At 43.9% G+C, this 27304-nt stretch overlaps 1 protein-coding gene across 7 annotated transcripts in view; it reads right to left on the bottom strand.

Annotated features, from left to right (window-relative positions):
* AUTS2 (activator of transcription and developmental regulator AUTS2) overlaps positions 1-27304 on the bottom strand; it is a 787423-nt gene that overhangs the window by 14368 nt on the left and 745751 nt on the right. For 2 of the 7 annotated variants that reach the window (XM_054847736.1, XM_054847740.1), the window contains 8 exons: positions 13847-14324; positions 12057-12310; positions 10894-11114; positions 10394-10438; positions 6230-6325; positions 4767-4838; positions 3025-3054; positions 1362-1433 (listed from right to left, as the gene is read on the bottom strand). In XM_054847736.1, the coding sequence (XP_054703711.1) occupies positions 1362-1433; positions 3025-3054; positions 4767-4838; positions 6230-6325; positions 10394-10438; positions 10894-11114; positions 12057-12310; positions 13847-14324 (1268 nt within the window). Of the gene's footprint in view, positions 1-1361; positions 1434-3024; positions 3055-4766; positions 4839-6229; positions 6326-10393; positions 10439-10872; positions 11115-12056; positions 12311-13846; positions 14325-27304 lie in introns of all 7 variants that reach the window. The other 5 variants (XM_054847734.1, XM_054847739.1, XM_054847735.1 and 2 more) reach the window with 4 other exon arrangements.

The raw sequence follows: 27304 nt of genomic DNA on the forward strand, positions 1-27304 counted from the left end.
AAATGGCTGCATGAAAATGGCATTTACTATGAGTTATAAATACACCAGTATGACCTCTCTCTGAATATCAAATCAAGGAAGATTCGAAGGACAGAGATAGCATGGGAATAATAATTTCATTTCAAGAAAATACCTTTTCAATAAAATAAAAAAAAGGACATATAACTCTCTAGGTCCATAATCTTGTCTTTTTTGATAATGGTAAGATGAATGAAGATCACTAGCAGGGGAAACATAAGAAAGCAGAGAAGAGAGATATGTCTACTGCAGCAAATTAACCTGTCAACCTTGTTTAAAAGGGTTATTTTTAAACTCTATTAGCTGCAGGTTTTAGTAGCTGCTCAACATCTTCATATTCTTACAGCACTACCTTATACAATTCAGTTGCACGCACAGACTGCAAAGTGCTGTGGGCTCCTTGTTCATTTTACTTTCTAACACAAGGTATTGACTCCTGAAGTACAAGTATGAACAGTAAAGAACACCAACCTTTCCTGGCTTACTGAAAACTTCAGGAGCAACACAGAATTCCTCAGTGACAAGTACAGTGAAAATATTATAAAGGGAAAGAAACCTTCTTCACAGAGCCCATGTGCAATGAAAATACAGTTAAAGTAAGAATGGAAATAAATACCCTACCTATTAAACGAATAAATTACTTGTTTTTCTCTGACATCTCTTTCAGAAAAGCCTAAACAGGCCACGGCCCTTGAGGTCTCAAAAGCATGTGTAACAAAGGGAAGATTCCCACCCCTTTACCTTCTGTGCAACCAGACAGCGGCTGGGTAACATCAGTTCATCGGCGAGGCTGCGTCTGCCTGACCAGCCCAGACACGTACTGGTGCCACCCTCCAGCTGTGAGAGGCGTTGTGAAAAAGACCGATGGGAGCCTGTGCAGCCACGCTGGATAAAGCATTGCAGGGACAGGAGAAATCTTCCTGTGCCCTCTTCTGTCCATGAAATTAATAAGAGGAATGGGATACACGTGCCTAGCTTCTCCAGACTTAAAAAAAAATTAATCTTGCTATGCTTGTGTCCTCAGCTATAAATAAAAGCAATGTAGTAGCTCACCGGCACACCCATTTAGCTCTTCCTAGCTGTAAACCAGTTGTTATTGCCTAAGATCTGGTGTCCTTGCTCTGTGGCATCACAGACATTCCTCTGAGACTCCACCTTTCGGTTTTTAATTCCGATATGCCATCACTCCGAAGCGGAAGGTTATGCTATAATGCTGCACGTGGTTACTTTAACAAGGCGTTAGCCATTGCAGAGAACTGCTAAGAGCGAGAGGCAAAACTCTTCCTCTCGCAGGTTTGCACTGTGCGATTCATCTGAAATGCAGGCACACCCAAAAGACTGACCTTGACTTTCTGTTGGTGATGGTATATCTGCCAGGCGATGTGAACATGCATAGCGCACCACTTTCCAGGTTTCTGGAAAAAACAAAGCGATACAACATGAATCAGTAACTTTCAAAAACCCGTGTTGCGTTACTCTAGTTACAGCAACTCTGGCCAACTCTTAGCCCAGTCTGTTTTGGTCTAGGGGATTCCCCACGCCAAGACAAATGAAAGCACAGGGTCTCCCTTCGGTGCCTTCCCCTCCGTCCTCGTGGGAAACTGGAAATGCAAAGAATCTGTCCCTTGCTCAGAACTTTATCTGGATATCCAGGAACGCTCCTGGTCACTCTCCTCTCCAAATAAACCCATGCTTGGGTTTTACACACTCTTGCAACCTTCTGATGCCACTGGCTGACAACGCAGCTTGTGCTGCTGAAAGGAGTGAAGCTGTCTCCCAGTCAGCGGCTGCTCCGCAGAGCGGATTGCTTCACACCTGGACAGTGAGCTCACTTCCAAAAGTGCAGCTATTCGAAGACCAGCCTTTGCACCAAAAGGTGAAAATGAAAGCACTTTAAAAGATGACTCTTTTCAAAATGAATCTGACTCCCTCCTGTCATTGCTGGTTGGTACCTTCAAAACTTTGGCTCATAAATATCCTAAAAAAATTGGAGGTCAGTCAGTTCACCCTGTCTGGGAAGGCTCTTTGCACCCTTCCTGTCACCACGCTTCTAAGTCACGGGGAGGAGAGAGGGAGGAAAGAACCAGAGAGGGCTATTTGGGTTCACCGGCTTGATTCTGTACTCCATTTCCAGGACATCTGGAAATCTTCTCTGAAAAAGACTCACTCAGGATATACTTTCTTGAAGTTTGTTATTTAGGGGTCTATAGTTAACTACACAACGAATGACTCCTGCAGATTTAAAAATAATCACAGGAATTAAAGAAGCTCCTCAAGCTACTGGTAACTTAAATGTTTCACAAACTATAGCATAGGGTCTGCCTTCTATTTCTAGGTGTGTATCAACCAACAATTAAAAAGCACAAAAAAATAAAACTCATCTCACATATACTCCCCTAAACTCGAGCCTCTTGCTTATTCACAGCAACTGGCTGTGCTAGTGATGTCATGAGTTCACTCGGTCGCTGCTGACAAAATACAGAGCTCGAACACATTGAAAAATTAACAAAAAACCCTTTTGGATCACTGAAAGACTAGATCTTTTGATCCTTATTTCTAAAATATTTTGTGTTTGAAGTGGATTGCCTGTCTATATGTGACAGTAAGATACTTGGGTAGGAAGTACCACACCGAGTAACCCTGAAACACACAGTAAATACTAAAAAAGCAAAATCATTCAGTCTGCAGCGACATGAGAAGGGATCAGTAGGGTTTGGCTCACGAACCCTTGTAAGCTAGCGTGGTAGAAGGATTATCAGTATTTAACCTCTAGTATTCATGCCAGGGCGCTGCATGAGAAGAACACAAAACTTCCAATTTTGAAACTCTGTATTTTCCTCGAGTGACCACAAGATGCATGCAAAGGAGGACCAACCACGCTGCTCGGCAAACACGGTGTAAAATACCCAAGATGAAACATGGTGTTGGTTTATAATTAGTCTGCTGCTTTAACCCGGTGGGGACTGAGACGAGCTTGACAAACTGTATCACAAGAAGATTTCTTACCCTCAACATGGGCCTGAACGGATCTGTCAACTGTGAAGAAGAAATGACAGCTTGGTTACATGCCTGTCACTCAAACAATTGCTCTAATTAACAAATTTGTATTGCTTCATTAAGAGATGAAATTAAAATGTGTAATTTTACTTTCAAATGAAGCCTTTTCGGATAATAATTAGTCCTTAGCCTCCGTATTCGAGCCGGTCTCCCTCCCCCCATGGCTGTTGTACCTAAGTGTTGACAAGCAACTAACCAAGCCTCGCACAGAACGCTCTGTCCTCTGGCATCATCATTAATTTGTTGATTTAATGCTACAAAAATGGCTGGTTAACTACTCTGAAGAAAAACACAGATTGGGCAAACTTCTGTTCTCATCTTTCAAAGCTGCTCGCCTCGCGAGAAGACTGGTGAGTGGACAGGGCTCCTTTTTCACAGGCTTGATCCCAGGAATTGCGTTGGAACGGGCTGGAATGGTGTTTCAGCCGTGCCCCAGCAAACCAGTGACGGTGTCTGTTCGTCGGCCGTGGCTTTAGGCCCTTGACTTGTACACCGCAATCGCCATCACTGCCTGCCTGCTTGCCTGATGTGTCCTCTGCCACAGACTGGCTTTGCCTTGCACGGTTTTCACATTCCAACAGATGTTGGTAAACAGCAGCTGTATAAAACCCCCAATTTTCTCATTTTTTTGTGCGGCTTGTTTTTTTGAGGTAGATTACTTTCTTATTCTCTTTGCTCACATTTCATCAATTAATGCTGGAAAATAAATTCAATTTCTGGGGTATTTCTCATTTGTTTTGGATTTTCTTTTTTGAAATGCAATACTAAAGGAGATTTATAGGTGTAAGAGGTACTTTGCGGACTCAGTGATGGCACAATACATCATCCTGAAATAATCAAAACTATACCACAAGTTGAAAGGGAGCGTAAAGCTAAATGACTTAATGATGGGAGCCTCTAGTTATCTTTTCAATCAGATGGAATAAACAGAAATGAAAAAACATGGTTCCTTTTGCTATAAAGCTCAACTGCAGCACCAACTCAGAGCAAACCGAAGCCCTGGAACTTGGCATAACCCACAGAAAGTATCTGCTGCACTTAAAAGTTGAGCCATACCACAACATGGATTTTCAAGGAGAGCTCCCCATTGCTTTTGTCAGAGAGTTCTGCTAAAAATACGACTGCATGATGCTCCTCATTGCAAACAATGTATATTAATTCAAACACGCAAACAACCCGTGGGCATTCAGAAAGAACAGAAAAAAGGTAAAAGACAAAATGCTGAGACAATAAATGCTATTCACATGCTAGAACTCAAAAATCCGGAGGCGCCAAGCGATCAATAAAGTTAGTCCGTATTTCACTGGTGCAATCAATGATACAATAACCAAGGGAATAACTGTCATTACCCACATTAATAACAATTACAGAGTATAAACATAAATCTTGAAGAGGTTTGTACGTTGCTACATTGAATTGGCCTTTTATGCCATTACCCCCGGGCTTGTGGGGATGCCTGCGGACAGCAAGGGAAGAGCTCTTCCTCTGCACGGTATCTCTTGGCCTTTGCTAATGATGAGCAGGGGTAAGGATCAGGATTTAAACTGGTCTCATACAGCTTCTCTAGTTTAGTTCAGACTGAGCTTCAGTATTCGGATGTTAATGTGGACACACTGAAGATGGTAGCTCTAGCATTAAAGGTTTTTAGGAGGAACAGCTTTACTTGAGAAAATATAACATTTTCTACAGACCCGTGGATCTTTCTGTAGAAGGGTATGCGGGACAGTTCCAGGTCTGGCTGCAACATCAATAGGATTGGAAGTCTAGAAATACCACAAGGACAGACAGCATTAGTGAGTAACGCAATGCATAAACACAACAGAAAGTGAAAAATAATACTACTTTATCATTAACATTGCCTAAGCAAGGAAGATAAACCTTTTAAAGAGGAAAGGACAACCATCATAATCCACTATAGCATAATCCATAGTACTATATGTATCATCATCTCAATTTTCAAACTTTCACTGTCCACCAACTTCACATTACTTGAAATAATCCAAAACACGTGAAGGACCAGTGACTGTTTACACTGGAAAATCTTTCCACTATCGAAATGCTGGTGAGTGACATACTTATGATAAGGCATCTGAAGTAGTGTTTGGAGGACCACGCTTGCGCTCTGCTGCTCATCAATAACGCACCAGATCAGGCTGCAACTGCTAAACCCACTACCCTGACTTCAACACACGGAGCGTGAGCGACCTCTCTAGTCACTGTACAAGGATCCAAACTCCCTCCACAATGATCTGTTACCATACTGATGTCTAGAAAAGGCAACAACCAGTCAAAAAAAATTAAAGCCTTTCCCATGATTTGAATGTAAATATTCAGCTAATATAACAAAATGCAGCTTTGTGGGGAAAAAACAACCCACAAACAAAACCCCCCAAACAAACCAAAAACCTACATTTAGACAGAGCATTCTCCTATGTTAAAATGAAGAAAAATAGAAATCAGCTACAGTATAACTAACAATTAAGTAACAGAGTTGTTAACAGTCTGATTACCATACATACGAAGAATTCCACTAATGAACTGCAATTTACATATTCAGTCATTACAGTGGATGGGCCAATTTAAGAAAGAAGGTGTCTTCGCTGCAGAAATTTCAGTGCTGATTTCAGTCTTTAGTTGCAAAGACTACAGACTGCAGAATAGGATTTCCTCCCACTTAGAAATCAAGGGTGACTTCATGAAAACAAAAGAAAAAAAAAGCCAAACTCATCACATTTATCTATCCTAGCTATCACAAATGAGAGGAGAAGTAAATCAGTGCAGTGCGCTGTGGTGGAGCCGTGAGTTAATTATGGAAATGAGTAAACAATAATGATCATGATTTCTTAAAATTCCTGATTATTACATGACCTGACATTAATGCATACTGAGAACTAATTATATTGCTTCTAAAGTTAACTATGTCGTTATATGTAATGTTTTTTAATGGATGTAGATATATTTGAACCTAATGAGAAATAACTTCTATTTGTCCTAAATTTGGAAAAAGCCAATTGTCCTCTGTGGAATTAGGCTGTAACTCAGATCCCAATTCCTCCAGAATCTGAACCACTTTCTAAACCTAAACCTAAACCTAACCTGGCTCCCAACACCAGTGTATTTGAGATAACAGATATACAAATAATTCCTTTCTCACCTTGGGTTGAAACGCTCCTTGTAGCGAGCCAAATGGGCCGGTTGGAGGAATCATGGGAGGAATACCTGATACAGCTGGAGGGTAGGAGTGAAACAGCTGTAACGAAAAGATAGGAGAACATCAATACGGGCGCGTGTCAAAATGGAGACAAGAAGTTGAACAAGATAGCGAAAGCATTCCTGCATAATTGTAGGGAAATGGTACATGGAGAAAACTGAGAAGCATTGAAGAAGTGATCTCGTTGCAACAATGTTAGTTAAAGCAGTCGATGAAATGTTCACAAATGTCATGACGTTTAGAGCTTAAAAGCAGTTCCAAAAATCATCAAGCCAGCAACCTGTCCCCTGGATTAGGCCACAGCGTAAGAGACTTTTATTTTTTTTTTTCAATTATTCATTTTTAAATTGGATAGAGATTTTAAATGGTACTAGTTGGCAAGCCATTTCAAGAGAAAAGGCAGAATATGGAGCCAAGTAAGACTCAGAAATCTACCCTTTGAGTGGAAAAAAAACCCCTTATGAGTTCTAGGATATTGTATCATTAAAACTCCATTAGTACGTTAGGATTTTAATAGTATCTGTAGGAAATGAGGAAAATACGCACAATTCTTACTTCATTAGCCTGTCTGAGAGGATATCCTGCCACATCTAATATTAGCAGAGAGACAATCTGATTTGTTAAAAATTATTATTTAAATAAAATGTGGAGGCAGAACCCCCCCCCCCCCAAATTTAGGGTACGGCTTTTATAAAGACAGATTAAGCATAAAAAAGTGCAGATCTCCACTGACCTCACTGATCCTAACATATCTGTTCTAAAAGAATTTAGCAAAAAAACCCCCCCAAAAGCTGTTCTGTACTAATGCAGGCGAACACATGGGAACGAAGCAATAAACTGTAACGTCCAAATCTTATCTTGTCTCTGTGGTCCGGCTGTGAATCTTTTACTCACGCTGTAGCACAGTTAACTCGCCCAGTTCCACGGAAAATGCTGAGATTACCCTCAAAATTGCTTTCTGGTAGGAGTCGGGGGTTCAAAGCATCACACTACAAATGTGTTCTCACTGCGAAACCTCGGGAGTGATGGGGGATGGCTGCTCACTCCGCTGGTACTGCCACCCAAAAACCTAAAGGGGTCATCTGGCTGACACAAAGTCACCTCTGAACACAGCCGATCAACAATCAATCTACCGTACGCTACTTTTAAGATCAAAATAAATGAGTTAATGGCCAATTGAACAGAAGCAGGACTGGGCAAAGTAAAAGACTGGACATGCAGAGCGGGCAAACACTGAGCAAATATCCCGGAGTAAATCAGTGCGGCGAAGTTTTGATGAATTTGTTTATGCCAGGCATATGTATGTGCATTTTTAAAATCGTTTTTCCTTTCACCAGCTTATCTTGCAAGGTCGTTTATTCATATTACATTTACTGAAAGCTGAGAAAATATTTAAATATTTTAGAGGTATCAAAAGATTTTCTCGGTTTAAAAGCATGGTATCAAGTCTCCTTTCATAACACGTTGCTATTGTTGGTTTTAGTTCTATTTAATTTGGACCTGCTCCATTCAATGATGCAGAACGCATTTTTAGATTAGTTGATACTGAACTGTAGGCATTTGAGAAATCATTAAGAGAGACTTGTCCTCATTTACAATAACTTTTAATGAGTAAAATGTGTTTTAAATCCTCCAGTGTCTTCTGCATTTAATTCTGTGTGTAATGGACTAATTCCAGACGATGGAAAGAGACGTAATACTTAATATCCTATTGGCTATGACTAATAATAGGGAATGCTTTCCTTAGAGTTTTATAACAACTGGTAAGTTAATTAAATGTGACCTTTCCTCAAGGTCAGAATGATTAATAAAACATAAATATTGTATCTCCAGGATCTCTTTGTATCAGTTACATTCCTCTAGCTTTCAAAATGCATCTTTCATAGTCAGTGTTTCCTTTTCCTCCCTCTCTTTTGAGCAGCATTTTCCCTTTCTAGCTTTCTTCAGGGAACAACGCAGTACCCACAGCTTTCCTGGGGCCAGGGGCGATGCAACGCTAAACCAGACCCAGCGATAACTGCAGGAAAAAGTACTGCCTCACTGTGCTACAGTAGGGCCCTCCCAAAAAAGAAATGACCGTAAAATCAAAGATGCAAAGAGAGAAAACTGTTTTAAATCTCCACATGAGCTTCTGTGTGAGCTGTGCTCCCTATTTTAAAGTAGATCGATTTTAACTCGCAATCAGACCCTATTCTCCTGCAAAGTTCGCTCACAAGCTTTAAAAACATCGCCAGCGGTTTTAAAGATACCTGAATTCTTGGTGTGGATCTATAGTGGAAACTCTTGTCACCAGGAGAAGGTCTACGGCAGTGCCACAGTCTGACAGTATTTCTACGGTAGGACAAGCCCTATCGGGTACGCACTTACGCCAGCAGAAGTTTCGATCCTGCAGCTGCTCAGGGAACTGATGACAGCAGTTCCTCTGTTACCTACAGAACCTATAGCCATAGCAGGAGAGATGACTGAGATACCCTGGCTAGTACGGCCTCGCTGTAGTTTAAGACAGACTGCCGATCCAACGTCATGTGTAGCCATCATGGTGATCTTCTGGTATTAGCTTGCTAAACATCCAACGGACGCAATAGCGACTATTTTGCAACCACTTGGCAAGGAGAACCCTTTCCTGAAGGAAAGGCCGGGAGGCGTAACGGAGCAGACCTCTGCAGGCGGAGCACTGCCGAGTCCACCAGCGTGGCTTGATGGCAACCGAGAACAGCGCGAAGCCTGCCCTTCCTTTCACCGGGCAATGCCGTGACCTTTACAGTTCAGGGAACTGCCAGATTTCTAACAGATTACGTCACTGCGTTTGAAAAGCATGTACAGTTGGAGACTTTTGCAAGGTTCCCTATTATTACACGTCGACTTCTGCGCTTTATTTGCCTAAAATTCATTTACCTATTCCCAGTTCTGTGCTCTTGCTTGAATCAACATGCCACACTGAGGATCACCTATCTTTTGAATCCATGTACAGCTCAGCAAATAAGAGTACAATTTTGCAAACAATGATGCAAATGAGCAGCATTACCCTTTTGAGCAAAAGTGATTATCATAGGCTTAAATGTTTGCCTAATACTCCTAGAGCTCTGATCCTGCAAACACGCTCATACAGTTCAAGTTACTCAAACGAGGTGTCAGAATTTAATAGGACTATCCACATGTACTACGGGCGTGAGTTGTTAGCAGGAACCGTGTTTGATCGGTACAGCAGAAAGCATCGCGCTATCATCTTAACCAGTTTTTTTTGCCCAGTTCCACTTCTAAGCAAAACCAACACAGAAAGCCAAGTGCTTTGCAGATTTCTGAGTGCTGATGCAGTACTCCTTCTCTCATCAAAATATCGCTATTGGGTTTGGAAATTCTTGTCAGAGTCAACCAGATACCTGCCTCTGCCAAGAGGATGAAGGAAATGCAACCTGTATTTCAGCAGCAAATGAATCGGTAGGTTCAAACCCTTCAGAGCAGAAGCTTTACAATTAACTGGAGTATTAAAAATCAGTTCATCTCAATAAATAACATTTTTGGTAGCTCTTAGATAAACACATCTAGTGCATAGCTGGATTCATGTTGCTGTCATCAAACAGAGCTTTCAAAACGTAACAAGCCCAGTGGATCAGATGTGCCTTTGAAATCTGAAGAATAAGACAAGTTTTCAGATTTTATAAAACAAAACATGATATATTAGGAAAACTATTAGATTAACTATCCCTGAAGGATTTGTATGATAGTTTGTCATTTCATTTCAAGTTTCTTAGGAAAAATATCAGTCTAAGGGTTTGCGGCACAACTGAAACACAGCGATGAAATTACTGCTCTCTCCTGCTTCATGTAGCAGTCAGCTCTTCTGTCTCATCTTTTTCACATCAAATCTGTCTTCAAACGGTGTACGAGCAAGAGATCTTTTGATTGGAAAAGCTGATACTGCATCTTTATCAGAAACAAGCACCACGAATACAAGCCTTCAAAAGCCAAAGCAACCAAGAACGATAATGGTATATCCTGGAGTGATGATTAGGGAGAGATTCGACATTGTGCCATCAATTGAGTGGTGATCCCAACCCACCACGGAAAAGCAGTTAAGTCAGTTTTAAACAGAGTAGTAAAACTCACACTGTGACGGTAGAAGGGGTCAACTTTTGTAGGGTATTTGTCAAACTGCAAAGGGATCAAAGCACAAACTAGTTACTTTATATTTCCTTGCTTTACTTCTGTTGGTAAAATAGCAGACTACTTCTCTAGTATTTGGCAACCAACAGAGAGGAAAAAATATGCAGAAAATTAGTTTCCAATGAAACTGCTTGGGATTTTTCTTTCTTCAAAGAAGGGCTCTACGAGACAGCAAAGAGGGGGAGGCACCGGAGTGCACCGCTCCGAGCACTGGAAGCCCCAGCACGAGCGCTCCCTCAGCCAGCAGCCTCGGCCCCTGCGCCGCCACCTGAACCTATCGCATGTGCGACAATCGTGGGGAAGGGACAGCCCTTCCTCTCCTACCCAACCACACCTGGGCGGCAGAGTACTCCTTCCCCGCAACCTGGCAAATTCTTAAATTTTTGTAATAAAGAATAGAGTTGTGCTCTACTTATCCTCACATTTCTGCCTGGGGTACGCACCATGGGCGGTGCTGGCGTTGGCATGATGGCAGTGGGTGGGATGGCGTGAGGGAAAGGCGTGAAGGTGTGCTGGTGTGTGTGTTGGTGTGTGTGCTGGTGCTGGTGCTGGTGCTGGTGGAACTCGGTCCTCAGGTACGGCGGCGGGCCCAGGGAGGCCCCGCGATCTGCGCTCTGCGAGGCCAAAAATCGCGTGTTTAGTTCCTGACGGAGAAGATCTTGTTCTGAAATACAAACAGCAAAACAACCCCCCGTCAGCTCAGGGCTTTTCCAGGTGTTGTGCCCCTTACTTTTTGCTGGCTGTGGTAGCAACCCTGTATTTAAAACTTCCTGGTGGTAAATCACACCACTGTACAGGGTAAGAAAGTTCCCTCAGATCTTCCACAAAGGCCTGAGAGACAGAATGTCTCCATTTCCCCTCTCTCCCCAGGCCTGTCTTCGCTACAGCGTTCCTCTAGCATCAGCCTGAGGGTTCTCCCTAAATTTGTATGGACACGGACATACTCCTAAACAAGCGAGGAGGTTCAGGTAACCTGGAGTGAGTAAACATCGAGTGGCTGCTGCCAACATGAGTATCTTGCTGCACGGACACAAACCGATGTTACCCAAATGCTGATAATCCTCCATTTTCTTCCCCAGTTCCCTCTCAGTGCCCTGGGAGGAACAGAGACGTCACGTCTCCCCACAGTCCCAAGTATAAAAAAGCACAATTTTCTCCCGATAAAAAAAAAATCTCAACATCTCACCCCCCACAATCTTGCACGTACACAAGCTGAGGACCGCTGTGTGCACAGCCGCTGGAGACCTTCCCTCTGGCCAGGGAAGCAATGCTGGCACAGGCCACAACTGCAGCCAAGACGTTCGCTAAGGGGGTCACCGATTCTGTGTGGGCACATGTGTTTTTACCACGGGGAGAAAAAAACAGACATGGAAAAAGCACAGCCTTCCAAAAATATTCATTCCCAGGGCAGAAGAAAAGTCATTGGGTACGTCTAGGTGGTTTTTGGCTTTGACGTCACTCCAAATCGTTGAGCGATGAGTACAGCTTCTACCCAACCAACAGCCCTCATCAAACAGACCAAAAAGAATTATTCTGACTAAAACCAGAGAACTGGCTTCCTACGCTGCAGTAGTCACGCTCGGGCCATGATCCGTCCGTCTCTTACCTGAGTAAGTACTACCAGCTGGGTGTCCTGGAACCTGCAGTGTCCCTGACGTCAATGGAGGTGGAGGAGGCAAAGCCGTAGGAGGGGCAAACATATTGGGGTGATGTGGGTGTGCGGGGGGCTGGAGGGCGGGCGTGAAGGTATGCAGCGGGCTGTGGCTGGGCAGAGAGAGGGGGAACGGTGAGGCGGAGGGATGGTGAGATATGTGCGGAGGAGGGGCCTGAGTCTTGGCAGGAGTGCTGCTTCTGCTGCTGCTGTTAATGAAAAGAAAAGCAATTAAGCGTTGCATGGAAGAAAGAAAAGCTCCAAACATCCACATACACAACCCCACCACGCTATGCATGGCTCACCTTAAACACGTTAGAATCTAAGTTACAGTACAAATTCAAGTTACTATTTTCATTTTCCAGCAATACCACTGTGACACTCCTTTCTCCAACCATCTGCTGGACCTTTTCTAGTATCTTTTACTTCCCGTGGCCTCTGCACACCAAAACCCGAGCCATCTTCTCCCTCTCTGTAAGAGGTTGATATTCCGTCTTCCAACAACACAGGAATGACACACAAAGGAGTAATCAGCCCTGTGCATTCATTACTTAATTATCAGGTCCTTTCTACATAACTGCTTCTGATTCATGTTTTCAGGCAAATGAAGCTCAAAATCAGTGATCACTGCATTAATAAAAGTTTAAATCTTTTTGCTACAACTTAGTAAGATGAAAGACTGCAGAAAATGCAAAACAAAGTTGAGAAGGCAACAATGGATATACGCTTACTGTACAGTTAATGCCTCTCTGTACCCCCACAATATAAAGAGATAAGATGAGCCAGCAAAATAAATATTTGCGATTACATTGGTTGCAATTTTTCAGGTTTCATTTCCTACTAATGAGTATTTAAAGTATATTCACGTAGTGCTTAACTCCACTTGTCATTATTTCAAGTAACGACATGCTTCTATTGCAGTGACTTTTAAAGACAAGCAACACTAACTTGGTTAAAAATAAATCAAACTCTTAAACACCTCTCAGTCTTTAGTCAAACCCTGAAGCAACCATAAGGCTGGTTCACCAGGTCTTGAAGGACACCATCTGTTTGCTGGAAGCTCAGATTCGGGGAAATATGACCTAGTGTTGACAGCATTAGCTCAGAGTAGGGGAAACCTGAGGTCCTCAACTCACGGAGGCATCACGGGTTCCCGTGAACATGTTGTTTAATCTCTCGGTTCATCTTTGTCATCCCCTATAGAAGGTGAGGTCTATCTCACCGTGGCCAGGAGAAGGGAAAAAACCTGAAGACTGCAAGGTGTCAGCAGTGCAGGAAAAAATTAAGCTTTGAAGTCATTGGTGCAAGACCGTTTGCAGTAGGCTGTCAGCAGGGCCAACAGCAGCTGCACCATACTTCTTGCTCTAGGGCATGTCAGCAGTTGGAGAAAGCAGAAGACGTTTACAGGGATGGGAGGGTAAAAGAAGTTAGCCTTCAGAGAGCAGCCCAACCTGCAAGAACTGGGATTTTCTTCCCCTGGTCTATGTTGCATAAAATCTCCTCCAAAAAGCGCTCGGGAATACCTAGCATTTATGGGAACACGAGATCCTGGCTCGTTTCAGGGAAGGAACTAAGGCGATATGCACAAAGGCCCTTTATTTCCCAGCGACGGGGTGGGATGTGCTGTCACTTCTCTCCTTTAGCTAATTCATCTCTGCTTCCTCCAGGCACCGTAAAGCATCACCACCAGCAGCAAGTTCACAAAGACGGGGGGCCTCGGCGCACACGCGTTTCTGTTCGCCTACCTTAAGCTGTTAAGGCTCAAACTGCTGCTGTTATAGGCAGAGAGCGGCTGCGAGAGGCTCTGAGCGGCCGGATGGGGCTGCACCGGAGGGAGGTTTGGATGGGCCGGCTGCACTGGTGACTGCGGCCGGGGCGGCGGCTGGATGGGCGGCTGCGGCACGGGAGGGCGGGCGGCTTCTTCCGGGGCTGGTGGTGGCTGCGCAGCTTGCGGCGGGGGCGGCTGGGCAGGAGCCTCCGGCCGCGGGGCGAGCGCAGGGCTGGGGCAGGGCGCCTCAGGCTGCGGCTCCAACTGGGGCTGGGCCAAAGGCTGCGTCACCTGAGGACAAGGGTCTTTAGGCACCACAGGCTCAAGTATTGGGTCTTTACTGCTGTCCTGGCTCTTCTCTTGACTCCTTTCTAATCCTGATATTTTCGGGACAGCTGGGCCCCTAGCACCAGGGTCGTCATTTTCGGCTAGCGTACTGACTCCTAACTCTTTATCTGCAACAACAAAAGAAAGAGATAAAACAGTTAAGTGCGCGACAAAACGGGCAAAACCAAACTAAGTGCTGTGCCAGAGTCACGCTTCGGGCAGTTACGTTTTGTTTTCATCAAGGACCGTGCCAACGTGGGACCGAACCAAACCCGAAGTCATTTCCAGCAGCATCCCCAACCCTCGAGTCCTTCTCCCAGTACTACTTTCTCCTATTTTATCATAAGGAGAAAGTTTCTGGTGTCTCCATTAACATACAAAGAAGCGAGTACACAAAAGGTGAGCTGAGTGCTGTGGTTCCAGTGCTCTAAAAATCTTGAGTCAGACCTCCCCCAAAATCCCCACCGCTGCCTTAGGGAAAACACCAGGAGGGGCTGCGCTCTGCTGCCTTCTGTCTCTGAAACACAATATATATCGGGTCCTCCGTACTTGCCTCCTGGGTCTTGTCTCCTAGGGATTCACTTCCCAACCTTCCCATCCAACCACGCTACTATTTCATCGATTTTTAAGAAAAATTAGATTTGCACAATCATCGCATGACTCCAAGATTTGGGGCCATAAAACAGTGCTGATAAATTTGTGAGTGTAGGTAATACGATCTGTAGGTGTATTTGGCAAAATCGGTCCCTAAATGATCACATAAAACTCACTGAAATTATCTACTGAATGACATAAGCACAAATTGCCGCAGTGCAAGGGGGAGAGCTCTGCAGGAAGCCAGGCTCCACTGCGCTCTCTGCTCGGAGAACTGTCTGTTTTCCAGGCGCATCCCTTTATCCCTAATTACTATTGTATGTTTACTATAACGTCTCTATCGCGTGGGCTGCCAAACGAACAGAAAAAAAATGTTAAGGCAAATAACATATTTTTGCCTCGGTTCTTCTTTCGGTGACGTTAATTTTGAACATCGCTTCTCAGAAGAATGGCCAAAGAAGTTGAGAGGGCAATGTGATCAGTCCTGGATATGTTTTCTTTCAAGGCATGAGAGTCGGACAACACACTCTGCACGTGTGTGCATCTGCCTCTCACCTTCTTTCTCCGCTAACTCTCTTCAAAATAAACCAGCTGGTAGAGAAGAGAGACCTTGTTTAGCACGGCTCTTTTCTATTACTGTTACTCAATCACTACTCCCTCCCTGAGCCACTCGGGGAATCAATGCAGTGTGAGTTCTGTGCCTTGTTACACAAGCTCTAAACCTTAAACCACGTAGTAGTAGGAACCCAGGCTTTTTTGGTTTGGCTGGTCATGGAGTGACTTGGGTTTGTTTTCCAGCTCTTTAATAATAATGAATATTATTATAATTTTAATATTCCCTACAGCGGAGTTTTGCTCACTGGGGCTCTGAAGCAATTTCCCATTTGAATCCCTCCCCAAAAGTTCTGCCAATGAGTATTTGATGCACGACACCCCTTTAAACAAATCCAACCCCAGACTGGAACAGGCAATGCCCGCAGCCGGGGGGGAGCAGGAGCACCATTTCGGGCAGTAGCACACAGAGCTCTGCAAAGTTGGACTTACACCTCTGGCAGTGGTGGAAATGAAGCGTAAGGGAAACATGCAAAATTTGAAGGGGCTTGGGACAAGCTTATAATTAAAATAAGTATCCAGGGTTCTAAATAACCTTAAGACAGGAAAACTTTACTCGTCCTTCCGCCAACTTTAAGGGATAAAATGAATAAACACATTCAGAGGAAATTGTTGACAGCTACATTGTTCAAACCCTGAAGTAAAGGAGTGCAAATAAAGCTGATGGGGAGTGCACCCTGCAGCCCACAGCCCGGGCACACACAACAGCGTTTGCCAACGTTTGCATCGCTCGAGCTGCAGAGACGCCCGGGGCAGAAACGTGTCAAATACGTATCGTCGCTTGGCTTTAATTTCATGCAGAGATTAAAAAAGAAACCAAACGACCATGTCAGCCCCCCATTACTGAGCGATTCACAGCCACTGTGCAATAGCGAGCAGCCTGGTAAAGTGGAGTTCAGATTGTTTTAATAGTTTGTGGACAAGAGAAGGGAAATAAACCTTTTGGGGGCAAAAGGGAGGTAAAGAGGAGAAGAAAGAGAGAGAAAGAGGGGGGGAAAAAGTAAACAGACTTATTTGATGAGGACGTGCTTTCATCACTTCTGGAGTACGCAATCTGTAATGGGCACAGAGGCTCCTCCACGAATTTGGATCAGAAAACTATGGGGGGCAATAGTGGGACTCCGGAGGAATACAAATAATTACTCTGCTGTATGCCCAGGGTCTGTCTCATTGCAATTAAATTGCAGGGTATAAATAAAGGAAACTCCGTTTGCATTAATTCTTTGGATCAATCCTGTTTGATCAAACATTATTAAAAGTTAGAGTGCGATCACCACGTGTGTTAAGGCAGGTCCCCAAGGAGGAAAGAAATGAGCAACAGTTTGTTCAGGAAGAGGTGGATCTGTATTCCTCATCCTTACAGGTGTAAGAGTTATGACATTTTGGTTTTTTGACAGAAACGCACAGTGAGTAGGGCTTTGAGGGCATAGCCTTGTCATTAGAAACTCCCTACAAGATGAACACACAGTAGGTGGCCTGAAAATCCCGCAGAGGTGATACTTCCAAATCTACGGGGAACACCTCGCACTCAGTGCATTCATTAAGTCTTTTCATTTGATATTTTTAGTGTCTCTCGTGTGTGTAACATTTATTCAGCACAGCTCTCTGCTGAGGAGTTTGCTCCTCACGCAGTCGCTCCTCCTCCCCTGGAGAAAAGGGCTATGAATCCTTGTGTCTCCTGGGTATTTTTTGCTGCTGCTTACATTTTCATTACACAGCCCCTTAAGTACCATTCCTGTTAGTCTGCAGCTTAGAAGATGCTCTATTTAGTAAGATAATGTTATTCCAAATGTCAAACGCTGAACGCGTGCACAGCTTCTCCCTCTCTCTTACACCATTGCACCTACGCTACACCCCAAAACGGTATCGGATGTCCAGGAGTCTCTCTAACCCCAGTGTGCCTGATATATACATCCCTGCATGGCTGATAATTATGATATACACATCAGAAAGAATTCTTCATCCCACAGTATCTATTTAGGGAGTTGAAATCCCCCACCAGTGATGAACTCTACTGATTATATGCTTCATAAGGAGGGCTCAAGTCTTCATCAACAGTACTTCAAGGTCATACTATGAGATTACTCTTTTTCCACCACTACTTCTTTGCACATCACATTATTTCTGAATGTTGACTGACTAGCTCAGTATAAAAACTAAGGAGGAAAAAATCCTTCCCATCACTATGACACAGACAACCCGACTACACGACTTTCTGAGTGTGTTGATACATCATAGGAATTCGTCTCCATCCAACCGCTAAAGAAGCAAGCAAGCTAACTTCATTGATGGCAGTCTCTGTACTCTATTTTGCATAAAATGAAATTACTGCATCGGTATTCAGGAGAGCAGTAACTGTGATGTAAGTTCTGTGCTGACACAGGCTTCCCTTTTTCCACTGGGCTGACACAGCATCCAGCAGCGGTCGCTCATTTTACCCAAACAGGAATAAAGCCACAATTCGATGCTCTCTGAGGACTGAGGAGAAACATTGGCTAAACTTGTCCCACACAGACAGGACACGCAACCTCTATTATCTTCCTTTCCTGTCTTTGCCCTTTGACGTGTCTTAAATCTCAAACTCCTCTATTTTTCACTTAACGGACACAGTCGGGTGGTCAGGACTCAGCCCCCTCAAGTAACACAGGTGCGGTTAGCAGTTTGCTGTGCCTGCGTGATTATTGCTCGGTCGGCTCAATAACTCCAGAGGAGCAGACGAGGCCACTCTGGGAAGACCTGCAAGCAAACCAAACGACTGCGCGTGAACTAGAGAGACTCCGTAGCTGTGAGTTTACAGTATATTTTATACAGATTCTGTGAACATACACATACACACATGCACTCCCATGTGTTTGTATACATGTATGTTACGTGTAATACATACGCATTTATATTTATACCCGTATCTGTTATACGTATACACATCGGTAACAGAGAAATACACAGTGCATGCAAACGCTTCCATTAAAAGACACGGATTTTTATAATGAACACAGGTTATACGCCGCGTTCAGTGGAAATGCTGTTGCCTCTCTTCCTAATGTGCAAACCAGTAAAATTTGACCTAAACTCTGTGTTCTGGCTCCTTTGTACCATTTGGGTGATCCAAAAGAGCTAGAGGATGGCCAGAGGTGGCCAGTTGAGAACATCACAGCCGCAAGACGAAGCCCAACTATTCTTCTGCTGACAAAAAGGCCCTGTTGGAATTTGCCAAATTTGAAATTCCCAGAGAGTCACCAACAATCAACGCTCTAATCTCGCCTGGTCAAGTGTTGTTTGCAGATAGGCTCAACATATTTGGTTGCACCAAAGACCAGAGGAGATGCTAAGTGCCAGCACAGGGCGTTTCATGACGAGAGCTGGGACACCACCAACCTGGCCGGGTCCCGAGTGGCAGCCGAGGACGTGTGAACTGGGCATCTCTGCCCTGACGGAACTTGGGGAATGAAATCTCCTTAGACAACGTCCTGCATGATGCTGTCAACTTACAGTGGCCAAACCTTTTTTTCTAAACACAAAATCATCCAACTTTTCCATGTCCAGGTCTGGAACAACTGAGTTTCATTTGGAAACTAGTCTGTATCATATCCTGTCACTCCTCCTCCTGTCCACATGAGGATTCAGCCTCTCTACATCTGGCCTGGGATTATTCAGGCATCTTAAGAGAACAATTCAGAACCAACACTGAATTTTCCATTCTCTTGAGAGGGTTTTGGAGTAAGCTCAAAGTCCTTATTGCACAAGTAGGAAAATTATAGGAGTTTTCAGTGTTTTGCAGCATTATCTTTGGGATTGAGCATTCAGCCTACCGAGGAAATATTTTATAGCATTATCTAATTTAAAAATAGCATTTTCTTTTACTACTTCGATAAGGTAAACTCTTCTCTTGACAATATTACCTCTGCCTAATTAAAATTTTCTGCAAACTTCTTAATGCACGGTAAAAAATTAGATCTTTCAAAAAATATAGAAACTATTTCTTCAGTTTTAACATGGATAAGAGAGCAGTTGGTGCAAACTCTCACAACCAATACAAACCATCGTAACTTCTCTGAAGTCAATGGAATGCAGAAAACGTATACCCCGCTGACCACCGGCCCTGGGAGGGATACTTCAACAAGCATTTTACAAGGCTTGAAATAAATAATTAATCAGATTTAAGACCTGATTGTACATTTCATATTGATTAGACATTGGTCAATGAAACATTTGGATAAATAAAGGCAGATGACAGAAACTATTACTGCAAAGGATGGAGGAGGTTGTTGGGTACGCCAGCCAGCACGTATCATACAGGCCCCAGAGCAATTAATCTGTTGTACTGGATACACATAATTTGCTAAAAACAATTTTTCATTTTTAGCACATGGTTATCTTTCATCCTAATTTCCAAGGACGCTAACAAAGCATTTGATTATGCAAATTAAGAACATGCGTTCAAAAGCATGGTTCCTAGCAGCTCTGTCATCTGCTGATACCATTTATTCCACAGTAAGCAGGTATTTAGTACAACTGAATAGCAAGACTTGCGACACACTTTGTACTTAATTATAAAACAGAGAAGAAAATCATTCAGGACAAAAGATTTTGCTACCTCCTGTTAAAAATGTTTATCTTCTGCGTTGAAATGGATTTAATTGTCAACAATAAAGTTGCAGATCAATGAAAAGAAGCACTTAGTGGAATTGCACAAGATGTTGACAATTCTTCAGTCACTGAGCTGCTTCTGGCCTTGATTTGAGAATGCAGAGTCCTCCAATATTTCACATGAAACAATTTATTTCATCCAGCTGTTAAACAGAACATATGCCATAAATGTAACTCCTATATCCTGTACACTGTGAGTATAATATTGAAAGCACGTGATGTTTTATTTTATTCTTTTTAAAAAGCGCCTCTTTACTTAGTAAAAAGGAATGGGCTATAGCTTTCTAGAGGAAAGTGAAGTACAGAACACCCAAACACCCCTCTCTCAGAAATCATCGCATTTTACTTAACAGGAATAGAAGCATGCAACTGTAACATCCTAACAGTCCCCAGGAGAAAGCGACACCAGGATAACTCAATCCTGCTTCAACGCACACACGTACACACACATGCACAGCCAAAGGTTTACTTCCAGCACGGAAAATCTTTTGGCTTCCTAACCTTTCCGGTTAGGAAGCAATAAATTACATCACTAACTATGCAATTCTGAAGTATTCAGTAGCCAGCTACCAGCACCGGAGCGCTTATTGACGGGGACGTCTCTCAAACGGGCTGGCAAACTTCCCACGTGGGAGCAATGCTGACAACATCGTTGGCGGATATTCTTTGATAATAACGGGTGTGAGCACAAAGAGCTTTAGCTCCTTGTTTCAATTTTGTGTTGCAATTAAATAAATCCAGGTCTTGTAATCACAGTGTTTGTAAAGCACACCTAGTTTCACGGAACCATAGGCAACCTTATTAACTGAGGCCGAAGGTCCAGATGTCCTACCACCGACTGCAGCCAGCACAAGGTCTTTCCGGAACAGGTATAAAAACCCTGCAGCCAGCGTACGTAAAACAACCTGTCCAACCCATGAGATCTCATGCTGATCTCTGGTAAGATTGGCTTATACCCAAAAGCCTGAGATTTTCTTCCAGCATTTTCTAGAATTGTGGTAACAACCACAGGCTTGTTATGTACATAAATCTCAAGTCCCTTCTGAGCATTCTCAAGTTCTTGCACATAGCAGTACATTTCTTAGCATGTCATATGAAAATATTCCTTGGTTCTCGCAAGTTTGTGAGAAAGAGACTTCTCTACAAACCATCAGTATCATCCGTTCCTTTACGAAACTCCCCTTTTAGCTCCTACATTAGTTTTTCAACTCCTATTTTCCCAGTCTTTTTTCCTACGAGACCCTTCCCACACGCCTGATCGCTTCTTGTTACTTTTTCTGCTATCCCATCACACATCTTGGGCTTTTGCAGCACTTTCTTCAGGAAGCGGCTGACCCGTACTGCAGAGCCCTCAGTAGCTGGACCACTCCTTAACGCCAAAGCATTCTCATCCTCACCTGATTCCGCACTCACGTCATACGTAGCTGTTCCTAGCCTGCAGCTGCAGGCCTGAGTGAGGGGCTGCATTAAACCATCTCTACTAGCACCCAGCTTCTTCTCTTGCCACGTCCCAGCTCCTTCAGAGCCCTGCGAGGTCTGCAGGCGCCCGCATGTTCTGGTTTAACTGCATTGCTCCGAGTTTGTCTAGACTGACCTTCAGCCCTGTTCTCTCAGCCTGAGGAGGTTTCTCCATGGTTTCTAACAGCTCTTCTCCAGCCCCAGCTATTGCAGGTACCCTTAAATCATGTGTAACTGCTGCCATTTGCCCTCCTGTCTTTCACATTGACCAACTCAGGACAGAGGGCTCGAGACTTCAGCTGCCCTTAAACCAATGCCATGTCGCAAACAGATCATGATGAAAATAACCCAACTCTTTGCTTTCCTTTCTTCAGCTACGTTTTGTTGGTAACAGTCCTTTGCTTCTTGCTTCATAACAACTGAGTTTCCACAGCAGCCTTTTCTTCAGGATCTTCTCAAAGGCCTTTTGCAAGCCTGGATCAATTATGGCAATTTGAATGTTAGCTACTTTGACACTTCAAAGGAGTTAAAGGTCCCTCTCTCGAAACCTTCCTAGACCGAATCTCCCACCGCAACCCTCCGAGCGCTCTGAAAGCATGTGTTTAGTCACTCTGCTGACACAAGGCACGCTGGTCGTGTGTGAGTCTCCTTCGCCCGTGCTGGGACAACAGGACGGGCTGTGGCTCCTCATCCCCAAACCCATCCCTGGGCCATGCAACCTGAGAGGTTCAGTGGAACAAAACCCCTGAGAGCGGAAACCAAACCCCGGGAGACTTGGGGCAAGGTGTGACAGTGTACCTCTCTGTCTCTCAGAGAGGAGCTGGCACTTGGAAAGGTCTGTCCAGTCCAACATCACTTTGGTTTGGCTTCAGAAAGGCGCCTTCCCCTCTCCTCTTTTGGCTCTTACACAAATACTTGGTGACCTGCCCTGCGGGCAGAATAGAAGCGTAGTGAGAGCATTTCAAACCTGCTAAGAGTAAATAAGGTGACAGTGCTGGGTATTAACCAATTAAAAAAGGAAAACACAGCACGGCTTGATAATTTTCTCCCATTACCAATAGGGACTAGATAACCTTAGCACAAGGTTAACCCCATCACAAGGAGAGGGAAGAAAAATATATTGGGCTTATCTATTGCCTGCCCTTCCTTACCATCGATCTGCCTTGGCCACGTAGCTGCAATATTCCCTCAAAGGCTCATGATATCAGCTCATCCCGCTCATATGTGACAGGACTACTTGAATGAGCTTGAACGAAACTGACTTTCAAAAGCAGCTTGAAAAGTATCACCTTAAGAACACTGATCGAATTTAGCATGACAGCTCAGTTTAATATATGAAGGACAAAAGAGATCTGTGCGATATGTTTATACAGAAAAAGAACACATTCATTCCCCCCGAGAGGTGTCATACCCATAACTCACCAGACACATACCACTGGTTCCTTTGTGAATTTGTTCTTTGGAGCCAAGAATTTTCTATTCTGTTTTTAAAGGCACGATGTCAATATAAGCAGAGAGCTTAAAAACTCCAGTGCCTCTCTTGCTAACACTAAGCTGAAGCTCAGCATGGCCATGACAATACCCGCTTTTAATTACAACTATTTTAGCTCATTAGTGTCTACAGGAAAACTTCACTGAGCTTACGCATCGCAACTCCACTGATACTCCACTGATCAGTGTTGTTTTACAGTATTCTCACGCTTGGCACTGTTTTGCTCATGTTTCCAAGGCTGCAGAGAAAAAGATGGATATTATCCACCTGTCTGCTGTAATGTAGTGTGGCGTAAGCAGAATTCTTCTGGTCTGAGTCATCTCAATAAATGTAGAAATGAGATCATCAACGTTTCTGGTCAACAGGAGGTCTCATTAAATGTGTCGATTATAGTTGTCTTGAAATGTCTGAATTTCTTGTATTGGGCTAAAACACATCCCATGAATTTATTTTATTTTAAAAGAGGGAGGAAAAAGGGGCCAAATTACTGGAACAGGTTTAAATACATAGCTGTAATTTAACTGAAGACCTACCACTCCATTTTGTGTTTCATTGCTTTGAGAAGGTAGTTACTAGAAGCTTTTCTTTGTAGGTAAACATGACTCTCTGTACCAAATTCCTCCTGTGCAGGACACTGGTAGAGGACTTAAAAGATCCAGCCCCATCCCTGGCAGTGTTCAAGGCCGGGTTGGATGGGGATTTGGGCAACCTGGGCTACTGGAGGGTGTCCCTGCCCATGGCAGGGGGTGGCACTGGGTGGGCTGTGAGGTCCCTTCCAACCCAAAACATTCCGCGATTCTATGATTTTATAGAAATTAGAATAGAAAATACTATAAAATTGAGAAAAAAGGGCATGATAACGTCAATGGCTCTTTGGCACGTACCAGTTTTGTTCTAACTTTCTATAGCATTATATACGCAGGAATGTGATATTCCACTAAAGTCTGTATGATAATTCAATAATTGAAAAGTCTCTAGTTTTTTATTACAGCCATTCATAAGGCAGCATCACCATCTCCTGCATAATTCAATGCAGGGAATGTGGGCCTCTTCTGGTCCAAAGATCTCACGATGTCTTCTCTACCTCAGCAAGAGGCCCTACATAATTAACCTAAAAGGTTTGCTGTGCCTTGACATCTCGTTTTCTTGACCATGGCTCTCCCAGCCTGCTCTTTACATCTATCGAACATCACCTAGTATGTCCCAATTACCTGAACTAAATGGACACCGGTCGGACTACAGCCTCTCCAGTCACTAAACAAATGAAATGAAATCTGACTATTGGCCAAAGTCAAATTAATGTCCAGACGTGGAGGTGGGGAGATGATGGGAACCTGGCAGGTCTCAGAGAGATGCTGGTTTGTGCCTGTTGATCTGTATAGATGCTAATTGCAATCAGAAAGGCTGTGCTGCCAACCAGCTCTTGTTTCACGGACATCAAGACAGTTGGTGGCTCTTGGTAGAGCAAATTTTGGTACAGCGAAGGGTCCATTATATCCTAATTGCTCCATACAATGTCGCACGTTTTACTCAGATCACTTGAACTACTCTCACTACGTTTATCCATGACATTAGGGGTTTTTTCCTTATCAATGCATACAGGAGGACTCTGTAAAACAGGATTTTTGATAGGACTATTGACTCATAAAGCACAGTGCCTGTCCTCCACAGACCTACAGGAATAACAGGCTGCAATGTGTCAAGCACACTGGGCATCTCCATGCAATCCGGAAAGTCTTCCATAACTCCTCTGGATGATCAGCTTTTAATGTGGAACAGGGGTCTGGCAGTGCTCATCATCTCAGGGATATCACTTCGACCACTGCACACCCTCGTTCGTGCCATTTTGCTAGAAGCCCGACTACAATTTCAGTGAACACTGGCCATGGTAGTTCGTAGAAAATGGAATTCGGGACACTGGTTTTTATGACCAAGCCGACAGCAAAATCTGAGTGAAGGTGCAAAGACAGCGTGAAGGCACTTGTGAACTACCTGCTCACTACCAAGGCACACGTTGTCTTCAAGGAAGCTCTAACCAGGGTGTTTCTTCCCAGAGATATGGATCCTCTCTGCACTGCCCATACAGATCACGCAAAAGACACTGAATTAGTGCGAAAGGGCCTTCGCACATCAGAAGCGGCAGTGCTCTCCTGAGGAGCAGTCACATAAATGCATCCTAAAGCACCCCAGCATGAACAAGCGCTGGGCTTTTCGCAGACGTAAGCACCCCCAGCTTAATGTCAGCTCAGCGTCCAGCTTAAAAATCTAAATAAATATCCTCGGTCTCAAAATAAATGGTGAGCAATGAAGACCAGATTAAAGACAAATCTGCCAGACATACTTCCACTGTAACTATGATATGGTTAATTAGCTGGTAGGATACGAGACTGAGACGACAGTGTCCTACGTGCAGAGGAGACATCAACATCGGGGTGCAAAGCCTGAGGCTGAAGACAACCCTGACTGCTGCAGGGTACTTTTGCATTGCAAAACGCAGGGATTTTCTAGACAAACTGAAATCATTAGCCCGTGTACGCTTCAAAATACAATTTGAAAAATGTCCTATGTGCCTAACTTTTATTTTGATTCATGTTGTGCCTTGCTGAGGCTAATTATTATCCAGCAACTGGCACATTCAAAGACTCAAGCCTTACACGCAGGACTTTGTGATGTTGCCTCCATGTCGCAAGGAACTGTAATTCTAAAAGGATTAAAAGTTTACCAGCACAGCCATGTAAAGTAGAAAATGAATTGTTCGCTCTTCTCATCTCTGTTTGGAAATTAGATTACAGGCTCCAAGTGAGCTGAAATACAGAATGAGGCAAATCCATGTGATTAGCTCACAGGTGGCCAGTGAGCCTTTTCTCTGCTTCAAAGTCTGGCAGATTCCTATTAGCTGCAATAATAAAAAGAATGTGTACTTATCCTTCAGCCCAAACCCTGCCCTGTGCCAACACGGCTACCTGCTGTGCTAATCCTCAGGACCAATATAATCATCCTCAATTGTTATTTCATAAGTTTGCTCAGCTGTCATTTGGGGTATACAGTATGCGTGGCGCACAGCCGTGCTGCCGACTGCACGGACAGACCATTTCTACGCGGGTTCCAGTTCCCCACGCCGCCATGAACGGAGGGAAGGAATCGCAGCGCTCACCCAGGACAGCCCCGCGTTGTCAGCAGCTGGTTTCCCAGCCCTAAGAGCAAAAGCTCTTTATACATATGAACAGTTTGTACCATTAATCACCAGTGTTTCCTCTAAATAAACACAGTTTCGCATTTATCTTCTCTCTCCAGAAGGCACCCCTGTGAGTGTCAATTCAGCAAAATACATCACACATTAGGTCAGAAAACAGAAGAGACAGCTATTCCAGGGACGGGTATATAGGTCACATGCGATGCATAACATCAATGGTCCATTTAATACGGTATTTGCTTTCTGACTCACACCAGTTGCAGATGCGGTGGGACGATGAGAACGCAGCACTTGGCCATAACCTGCATGCAAGGAAAGCTCTTCCGAGCCCTCTCAGCAAGAGGCTGGTTAATATAATGAACCTTGAGGGTTGCTCCCTCTAGCAAACTGATATCCCACCTGGTAGAACTGTGATAATATTTTTATTATTTCTATAAAGGTCTAATAATCCTCTGAATCCTTCTAAGCTCTTTACCTTAACGTTATCTTGCGTCGGGGAGCTCTACAACTCAATTTACAATTTCCTTTTGTTACTTTTAAATGCATTAGGCAGGGAAACGAAAAGCCGTCTCCCTAATCCTACATTACAGGTTTGCCAGAATATTTCAAACTAACTTTAACTTTTTTTTAGACCAAAATTTAAAACAAATGTTGAACAAGTGGTGCTCTGGATAGAGACGGGGGAAACAAGCACTTGAGGTGCCCGTGGGACCGGAGGCCATGCTTTGCTTTGCTCCCACAAATGCTCTCCCACCTCTGCTGCTCACCACAAAGCAAACTCAAGATCCCGCAAGCGCTGAGCATGTCACACCAGCGCTCCTGGCAGATCCAGAGGAGGACTCGCTCTCCCAGCGCTGTCTCCAGCAGGTACGCAGGGCCATACACCCACCCTTGGCCATGCCTGCCCACCCTGCGCTGCCCTTCCCCGGCACGCGTGGCTGTTTGATAAGCCAGCCAGGAAAAGGAATCTGAATTAAAAGCAACTTCTCTCTTCATTTCCTTTTTTTTTTTTTTTAAAACCACCCTTAACCTGAACCAGAAAAGCTTGCTTCACATGACACTGCTGCTGAAACGCAAAACTGCTCCCACCCTTCAGCCCGATGCGGCAGCAC

The sequence above is a fragment of the Grus americana genome, chromosome 19 (genome assembly GCF_028858705.1).
Source record: "Grus americana isolate bGruAme1 chromosome 19, bGruAme1.mat, whole genome shotgun sequence".
Classification (NCBI taxonomy): domain Eukaryota; kingdom Metazoa; phylum Chordata; class Aves; order Gruiformes; family Gruidae; genus Grus; species Grus americana.